The 10,000-nt window shown below is 38.0% G+C and overlaps 2 protein-coding genes across 3 annotated transcripts in view; one reads left to right on the top strand and one right to left on the bottom strand.

The window, feature by feature from the left end:
- The window catches only part of rhoq (ras homolog family member Q), a 41,277-nt gene extending 37,254 nt beyond the window's left edge, over positions 1-4,023 (top strand). For both annotated transcript variants that reach the window (XR_012387489.1, NM_199818.1), the window contains 1 exon segment: positions 2,559-4,023. Coding sequence is in view for 1 of the 2 variants with exons in the window: in NM_199818.1 (NP_956112.1) it covers positions 2,559-2,714 (156 nt within the window). In the remaining variant the exon portion in view is untranslated.
- pigf (phosphatidylinositol glycan anchor biosynthesis, class F) overlaps positions 3,063-10,000 on the bottom strand; it is a 13,507-nt gene continuing 6,569 nt past the window's right edge. Inside the window, 1 exon segment of the mRNA NM_205645.1 lies at positions 3,063-3,481. Within this exon segment, the coding sequence (NP_991208.1) occupies positions 3,368-3,481 (114 nt within the window). The 3' untranslated portion in view covers positions 3,063-3,367.

Raw genomic sequence — 10,000 nt, 5'->3', positions numbered from 1 at the left:
GCAGTCCAGAGGTGCGACAGTCACTGAATCCAGCATAGGGGTCTGTCGCCACATTCTGTCTTTATTTTATGTGCTGTGCTTGTCATAATGTTTTATGGAGGTCAAATGACAGCATTCTGTATTTAGCTTTTTGTTTTACGGTGTTTCTGAACACCTCTCAAAGCTATTTTTCTGATGCGAAAAAAATCTAACCTAGTTTTTAATTTCTTTATGACCAACGAAAGTTTCGGAGGCAGTGTGTGAATGCGATTCACACAATTTGAGGTCGAAATTTATTCTTTTACGTGGGAATATTACAGATATAAATTTCCGATTCACTGTGCAACTAAGGTTTGACCCTATGAAATTCTGTCATGTAGGCTATGTCACTGCAAAAAGTGGTGGGATAAAATGACTGCTAGGCATTGATAAATTGCGATTGCTCCGTTTTTTAAAATTTCTGTACAGAAAGGTCATGTTTTTATCTTCTATTGGTCTTATGCAATGAGCTTGCATACGAGCTTGCATTTCTGCTCTACTGCATTTATATTCATATGAATGGAAGTCAATGGGCCGAAAAGTGCAGTATAACCACTGCTTTAATGAAAATGGAAGATGAGACTGGTTGCTTTAATGTATGTTATGCCCAAAACACATTTCCCATTGGAACCAATGTCTCACTAAAGGCATACTCACACTATGTACAGTTGCCTTGAACCGTGCCGTTGCACGTTTGTCAACCTCCCCTCTGCCTCGACGGCCTGAACTCGCATTGCATCTGAGCCGGCACACGCTCACATCATCAATAATGCCCTGTTCAGTTTAACAGAAGCGCTCTCGCTTAGCACAGTGGGGATTTCTTAGGTTATACCATTTAAGTCGTTTGATATGCAGTCAAATATTTTGCTGAACAAATCAGCCACTTTTGACGCTCATAAACAATCATAAAAGTCATCGTGCTTAGGAGGTTTGCTGAATGTGCAGTGAGGGGTTTGTGTCTTTATTAAACCATGACAGTTTGTGTTCATTAAAAAGTAAGAATGATTAATAAACACACATGAAACAGTCCCTTAAAAATCACGTCTCGTCTTCAGGTTTGGGCTCAGCTGCGCTTTGCACTCACACTAAAAGCCTACTGCGCTAAAGCCAAAGTTAACCGCGCTCTGGTACACCTCTTCCAACCAGGCCAGGGCCGGCCAACTGAACTGTGCCTGTGCCCAATTCAGAGTCCTCACACTTCTCACTTCACACTTTGCATTCTTTGGATAGCATAGGGTGAGTGCGCCCTAAGAGAATAAGAACAACCATTTTAAAACATGCGCTGGGCTCAAAGGCCTGTATCCTATCTGTAAAACCGTAAAAATGGATTCAGATACACACTAAGGGCCCTATCATACACCCGGCGCAATGTGGCGCAAGGTGCGGCGCAATACTTGTTTGCTAGTTTCAGCTTGGCGCAAGAGTCGTTTTGAGGCGTTGCGCTACGCACTTTAAATAGCAAATGCATTTGCTGTCATATGTGCGCCCATAGGTGTTCTAATCTAAAAAGGAAGGCGTTCTGAGGTGCACTGCTGGCGCGTTGCTATTTTGAGAATCTATAATAGTTTTTTTATTAGACCAAAACAAACCCGGTCTAAACTCCAGCACAGAGTTGTGCCTCGCTGCTTAATAGCCTACACACAACATGTAGAGCAATATGCAAATATCTTTACATATGAAAAAATTTAAATATTAAGGATAGGCCTATATATAGCATATAATAAGAATATATATATAGGATATAAATATAAAGGATTAAAATATTACAAAACACACTTCGTTATTATTGTTCATTTATTCGTTTGCTGGAAATTAGAACTGAATTTAGAAATAGTTTTGAAACAAATATTTGCGCTTAACAAACAAAATAAATTATTTACAGGCTAATTGATGTCTGTGCTTAAAGGTTTCCCTATCCAAGAGCGAAAGTTAAAGTAGATAGATTATCTCTCATTCTTGCGCGGTAGATGCTATGTTTAACTGTTTTCTGTTAAAAAAAAACAAAGAAAAAAACTGTTAACTGTTTGCTTGTGAAATGCTCAGTTTTTCCACTTCCACTTACTTTACGTCCTGTAAATAGCAAATGCGCTTATGGCGCGACGCAGCTGGCTCTTAAAGCGAATGGGAGATGAGACGCTGATTGGTTTATTGTCAAAACACACCTATAACTCATTCAGAAAATAAACTCAACTCTTTTAGACCATGCGCCACGGCGCAAAGCAGATTTTCCTGTCCTTAAATTAGCAAATATGGATTCTGACACGCCCTGAAAGCGTTTGCGCCCTGCGCTTTGCGCATGGACCGTCAAAATAGAGCCCTAAGAGTTCAACCTAAACTAATGCTGGTACTCATTGACTTCCATAGTATTTTTTTTTCCTGCTATTGAAGTTGATCAGTGCCGGCGACTAGGATTCATCAAAAAATCTAATTTTATGTTCAACAGTTGAAGGAAACTCAAAATGTTTTAAAACCGTTATACAAACATAACATACAGTTATTGTAAAGTAGATGTCTGAAAATGTTTTCTCTGTCTTTTCCAGATTGGTGCCTGCTGCTATGTTGAATGCTCAGCACTAACACAGAAGGGCCTGAAGACTGTGTTTGATGAGGCCATTATAGCCATTCTGGCTCCTAAGAAAGGCGCACTGAAGCGAAGACTAGGCCCGCGCTGCATTAACTGCTGCCTCATCACATGAACCACCAGCTCAGGTGAATGAAAACAAGAACTGACGGTGACCAAACAGCAACTAACCAGATCACACTCTGACTTCTGAATGAACACAGTCACCTACAAATGAAATACCAACAATGGGGGAGTGCAGTCCAAGTTATGGACACATGACAAGACAAAAAAAAAACTTTCATCAGGGAGAAAAGATACTACATATTAAGATTAAAAAAGTAAATGACTTCTTGAACACACAAGCACAGAGATGTCTGAGACGCCCTTTTGAATGACTAAGAATAAATCAAACTGTATGTTTGTGTCTCTTTTTGAGAGATGAAACCCAGACAAGCCTAAACAGCACAACCAAACACGGCCATTTTTACAGAAGTAGGACTTTATTTAACTTCCAAAAAAAAAAGGGAAACTCAGCATCTCAAATTAGGTTGCAAAACAGTTGCTTTTTACAAAACATCTTCATTTACTAGCAGGATGAGAGGAATGATCAAATAAATATACTGCCATTACGAGCAGACAACAAACTATCTGTTCTACAAAAAGACAACACTTTTTTTTATTGGTGTAAATGTGAGTCATTTCTTTGATTCGGAGCCCGTACGGTCATTTTTTGACTTTCGTCTGGATCTCTTTCTTTGGGTTCCTGATGGCCTGTACTTCTTTTACTCACTTAAGCTTGTATGTGAGTTGTTTGCGATGCCAATGGATCCAGACGGGGGCGGCGAGGAGGCCGGTCAGAAATCCAATGGTTGCCCCAAGGGTACAAGAAATGGGCCAAACCTGGACAAAAACAAAGAGAACTGTTTGCAGGAGCACAAGCAACTGACTGCAAATTCTACAGCATCACTGTGGTGTTTTACCAACCAAATTTTGTATCCAAGACTGCTTTCTTGCTTCTTATTTTGTATGTAGAGTTTTGAGTGTCGCGTGTGTATCAGTGGCCTTGCCTCTCAGGTGTGTGCCGACTGCTTTGCATTTCAACTTTTTTGCTTCATATGATCAAGGTGATTTCAAACGTCAATTGATTTTTAGTTTATTATTATTATTATGAATTTCTTGCAGGCCATGCAAATGTGTGGAGTGGTCCAAGTGGTCTTTAAAGCTTCCAGCAAATTGTGAGCAGCAACAACAACAAAAAAACATTTATAAATAGCAGATATATGGAATGCAAATCTAAAAGTCAATCGGCACAATGGTTTTTAATGAAACAACGTAATTGAAGATGACTTTCTGTTGATGCCCAGCGCTCAGTGGATATATAAAATGTAATGTAATGACTTGCTTCAAAATATTTACTGACTATAAAAGGTTTTTTTTTCTAATTTTGTGTCTTTTCAGTCTTGTGTCTTCATTTTGATTTTAATATCTTATTTCACCATTACACAAAAAATTACACCGTTATAGTGCTATATGAAAAGTTTGGATTTTGGACTTCTCGAGAACAGATTAACTTGCATGCAAGGTAAAAAAAAAAAACTACTAAAACTGGCAAAATTGCTATCTTAATAATTGTTTTTTTTATACTGAACGAAAACAATCTAAATTTCGGTATAAGTTGCTAATGCTTCATGGTTTAAAATAGTACCCCAACAATGACTGAAGCCACAAAAATTAGAGGGTCCATTAAATGGCATAATATTTTTGGGTGATAAATTTTCAGTGGCTGTAAATTTGGTTCGTCTGTAATATCGACACACTTTTAGATTCCCATTGTTGCACATTTCTGCTGTGGGATTGGCTCTAAGATCAAAGTCTAGAGCTTATCATTGGTATTGACATCAATTTCATTGTGATTCAATATAATATAATTTATCGGCCTAGTCCTACTTTTAATATGCATTTATTTTTACCTTAATTACTCAAAAGTGTTGCTGAACGAAACATATTTCCAAACCCCTTCTTTATATGATGCTAATTTGCAGTGATTGGTCCAGTGACTTAAGTTGCATCCCAAATGGCACACTATACACTTATGCCCTTACACACTCAACAGCATAGTATATGTATGTAGTGTCATCCCAAATGTAACACTTTTTTTTTTTTTTTACTAAGCAGAAATTCAAACCGTTTCCCAGATGAAGTTTGACAGTTGCCAAATAGGCGAATTAAATTACTAAACTACCAAATAATACCTGCCATGAGTATAACCGCGTTCACCATCAGGAGGCGCTATAATCACTCTAGTAGGAGAATTTAGCTTTTACAATCCAAAATAAATAGTCCAACATCAGCACCTGAAAGCTCCGCCCTTTCCACTACGTGTGCAAAGCAGCGGCTGTTGAGTGCGTGAAGTGTCCAACGTTCCCACTTCATTTTACCTGTTAACTAAATGCACAAGTTGGGTATTTAATTTATACAACAAAGATGCGTAGAATAGTGGATAAGTATGCCATTTGGGATACCCCTCTAGTCTTTTTTGTTTGGTGCAGTAGCACTGGAAAGAGAACACCCATCACAATTACTAGATTACGGATTATCAAGACTTTATACAGTGAATGAACAGACAACATGACTTTAATTTGACCTTTTCAAGTCAAGCCAGAGTCAGCATTCCTCAATTAAATATACAACAATGCTGATGACACTTCCTTCAATAACACTGGCCTGTGAATCCTGCATTGTATGCATTTATGTTGCTGTACTGTGGCAGTCATCTGTAAAGCGACAGGGACGCAATGTACGGTTGGGGCTTCCCTGATGTGGTGTTGCTGTAAAAATGAAACCCTTAACCATTGTCTATTCACAAGCTTGTCATTTGGCAGAAAAACAAGTGGATTCTCCCTTACCGCGTAGAGCACATCGTCTTTGCATCATGATGTGATCAGTGTCTGTGTGTACAAGTCTGCTAATGTTCAGGCTCAGGAGTCATTTCGAATAAAAAATGTTTTAATGACTCGAGGACAAGATTTCGTTTTGAGAGACGATAACCTTTTACATGGTGCACTTTCACATTTAAAACTTTGCAGGATGTTTTCATTCACTTGGTTCTGTTAAACATTGCATAAACAGTAAAAGTGTTGTGCTCATGTGGCCCAATCTACTTAAGTTTGTTTGCTTGTTTAGTATCTTAAGTTACATGGTGCTCACCTAATTTCATGAAGTTTTAAGTTTTAATTTAATTATTGATTGTTTTTTTGTATAGATTTTTAAAGTGATCTTGCTGTAGCCATCTAAAGGATGAAGGTCAATATTTTAAAATGATATATTTTGATCTAGAGAGGCAAGAGAACTGCACTGCCATGCTTTTACTGAGCTTGAACAAAAGAACCTAGGACTAGTTCACAAAAGTTAAAAAGGACCAGCAAGTTTCAATCCGATTAACTTCTGTTAACTACATCTAATAATGCTCAAATTTCAGACCGTGTAGTTTGATCAGTTTGTTTTACAGTGTCACCAACTGGACAGGCATGCCCTTATGACCACAAATTAAACGAAGACAAAGTTCTCATCCTATTCAAGAGTTTAAAAAGTGGCCCCAACAATTTTGCATGTCCTACGTCCTGTTGCAAAAGTCAATGGACTTCTATTACTTTTTTCATGACAATCAGAATCCATTTGGTTCAAATCGGGTGAAAAAAAAAATAGTTTCCAAAATTTTGTTGTTCTGTCCATCAATTTAGAGATGTGTGTCTTGTGCTATAGATCCCAATAATATGACATTTGAGTCTGTAGCTGGATTTCCGTCAGCCTGTGTTAATGCACATTTTGAAGTATAGCAACAGAAACGAGTGATGGAAACGGCAAATTTTAAGAAAAAAAAATGTCTTAAACCGCAACATATTTTTACTCTTCCTTGAGGTAGTTGTGGTGCAAATAGTGGAAGATTATTTAATGCATTTGCTGGATAAACTCTGATGTAGTGTCTGTTACACCCATGTGTAATCAGCTGTCTTCCTATTGTTTACTGTTAAGGTTACCAGTATTGGTTAGACATTCTAACAACTTGATTCAAAGAAGCAACAAACATTTTTTTTCAGTGTATTCAAAATACATATTTAAAACAAGCTTTTTTGGGGACAACCTAATTGTTAAGTCAACTGAACATAAAACAATTAAGTTGACTCAGTTTGTGTAGGGACAACGTGAAGGAATAGCGTGGAACCCAGCATTTGTTCTCAGTGAAATGTGTCTAATTTGCATTTAGGATTTTTTTTATTTTATTTCTTTGCAAACTTTGAACAGATTAACTTCTTATTAGGATGGAAACCCAGCTTGTGACAAGTGGCTTATGGTAAACCTTAGTAAAGTTGTAGAAAGGGTTGGCACTGCCATTTCACAACAGCAAGTGGTTTGGATTGGTCACTTTTATGACAAATACATATAAACCATTTCAACGTGGTGATGTCATTGGCCCAAAAACATTTCCTGCTTGTTATCAAACTATTTCATAACTGTAAGAAGAGGCAATTCAATCATAACTTAATGTTAAAACAGCTATCATGACATTATTTTGTGTTTGTTTACATGCTTCAAAATGGTCTATTAGCTAAATTTTCATTATTGCTCTAGTCTTGTTACATGATTGTATGCAGAAACTATTCTGCAATGCAGTTTCAGAGATTACATTTTTGCTATTCTTTAATGTTTAGAACGTTCAAACGGATTTATTTTAAATAGAATCAGATTTTGACAAATTTTATGCTAAAAAAAAATATCTGGCAACCCTGTCTACTTTTTTCATTTCCAACTAAATTCCTTTCATACTTGTTCACTAAATGACTGAAGATTTGCAGAGCGACTCGGAATGACAAAATGTCTGCAAGATTGATAATTCAGTTATTTCTAGAGCTTGACAAGGGTTGCGCTACAGTGTCATAACAGTGAGCAGGATCGAGTCACGCTGTTCTTCCCTTCTCTAAAGGACAGCATCTGGATTGAGAAAAGCCCTGAGATTCTCATTAGTTCACACTCTTATCATCCCATGTTGAGGAATCACTGTACGGCAAGCTCACTTTCCTTCTATAATGAGGCAGTCGTCTCTTTCTCTCATGTCTAGACATCTGTGTGTCAGAAAACACACATGGGAGACTTCAGCGTGACATTTTGAGGGCAAAACGAGGGCAAACACCGGCCTCTGATCAATGTCTATGTACAACACATGAATAATTGAAGGAGCAGCGCAGTCCTTCTATGCTTTGAGAACATTGAATTTTTCATGAAGATGCTTCATTCCCCACAAAACACATCCATGACTGTCCAGAACTATTTATTGAGTGTATTTCATCTTAAATGACTCTCATAGTTAACTACACAGCGTTTGTTTGTTTGTTTTTGTAATCTAACAATGATAATGCACTGCTCGCATACATGTGCTTTAAAATGGACACTGCCAAAAGTCCAAAGATTTCATTCATTCATTCATTTTCTTTTTGGCTTAGTCCATTTATTAATCCGGGGTCGCCAAAGCAGAATAAACTGCCAACTTATCCAGCACATGTTTTACGCAGCGGATGCCCTTCCAGCTACAACCCATCACTGGCAAACATACACTCATTCACGCACATACACTACGGACAGTTTAGCTCATCCAATTCACCTATACCATGTTTTTGGAAAACTGGAGCACCCAGAGGAAACCCTCACGACACTGGGAGAATGTGCAAACTCCACACAGAAATGCCAACTGACCCAGCCGAGGCTCAAACCAGCAATCCTCTTGCTGTAAAGGGATTGTGCTACCCACTGCGCCACCGTGCTGCCCTCTTTTAGATGTAATATCCTTTTAAAATGCTTTTTAAAACTGTAGACTTGTTGGTCAAAAAATAAAAGCTTCCGCATAAAGAGAAATAAAAAAGCCAAGTTAACAAAACCAAAACATTTACACAAAGTAAAACAAACAAAAAATGATCTGGCATGTTCCTTGTTTCTGAGGTTGGATGCAGCACAGAGCTGGAGGTTTAAAACAAGGAAGCCTTGACTAAAATTCTGATGCCTTGGCAGAAATCAGCACAATTATGTAATAAAACGCTCTCATTAAGAGACACAGTTTTAGAGGCTTTCTCTGCTCTATTAAGGAGTTATATTTGCCCACTGAGATTTAAAGAAGTAATGCAAAAACGCACACTGTAAGAACAAAAGCTGCAAAATTGAGCTCTTATATTGTTTGAGCATTTTAAGGTTTGTGATCAGATCATTTGCGAGTGTACAGAATTCTGTGCTAGAAAAAGAAAACCTCTGGCTTTTCAGTGGGGAATAATCTAAACATCTCTCTTTGGCTACTGAATTCATAAGCTTGACAGAAAGATTAGTTATATGTCCTGCAAATAATTTAAATAAATAAAATAAAAAACACCTGATGCTTTGAGTGAAATGACAATTTATTTAATTTATTCATTTGACTTTAATCTTTACAGCCTTGATAGTTGAGTGTAACCGTGCAGTAGTGCTGTTTAACAATTCACATACAAAACCCATTTTTTATTTAAATAGTGCGTGTACATACAACATATATAAGGATAAAAACATCCTAAATATATTTTGCCAGCTATAATTTGCCCCAAGATACTGCTTATTTCAGAGTCTGATATACACTCATCGGCCGCTTTATTAGGTACACTTGCCAACTGCTCGTTAACGCAAATTTCTAATTAGTCAATCACATGGCAGCAACTCGATGCATTTAAGCATGCAGACATGGTCAAGATGATCTGTTGCAGTTCAAAGCGAGCATCAGAATGGGGAAGAAAGATGATTTAAGTGACTGAGTGTGGCATGGTTGTTGGTGGATTGAGTATTTCAGAAACTGCTGATCTACTGGGATTTTTACACACAACCATGTCTAGGGTTTACAGAGAATTGTCTGAAAAAGAGAAAATATCCAGTGTGCAGGAGTTCTGTGGGCGCAAATGGCAGAGGTCAGAGGAGAATGACCAGACTGGTTCCAGCTCACAGAAAGGCAACAGTAACTTAAGTACGGTAATTACTTGTTACAACTGAGGTATGCAGAAGAGCATCTCTGAACGCACAACACGGCTAAGCTTGAGGCAGATGGGATATAGCAACAGAAGCCATTTCTGTCAGCTAAGAACAGGAAACTGATGCTACAATTCACAAAGGCTCACCAAAACTGGACAATAGAAGATTGGAAAAATGTTGCCTGACCTGATGAGTCTTGATTTCTGCTGCAACGTTCGAAAGGTAGGGTCAGGATTTGGCTTCAACTACATGAAATCATGGATTGGGCCCGCAAGTACCAATTGACCATCGTGTCAACGCTACAACCTTTCTGAGTATTGTTGCAGACTATGTCCATTGCTTTATGACCACAGTGTACGCATCTTCTGATGGCTACTTCCAGCA

Source organism: Danio rerio, chromosome 12 (assembly GCF_049306965.1).
Source record: "Danio rerio strain Tuebingen ecotype United States chromosome 12, GRCz12tu, whole genome shotgun sequence".
Classification (NCBI taxonomy): domain Eukaryota; kingdom Metazoa; phylum Chordata; class Actinopteri; order Cypriniformes; family Danionidae; genus Danio; species Danio rerio.
The sequence above is the reverse complement of the archived record's forward strand: the minus strand, read 5'-3'. Positions and strand labels throughout refer to the sequence as shown.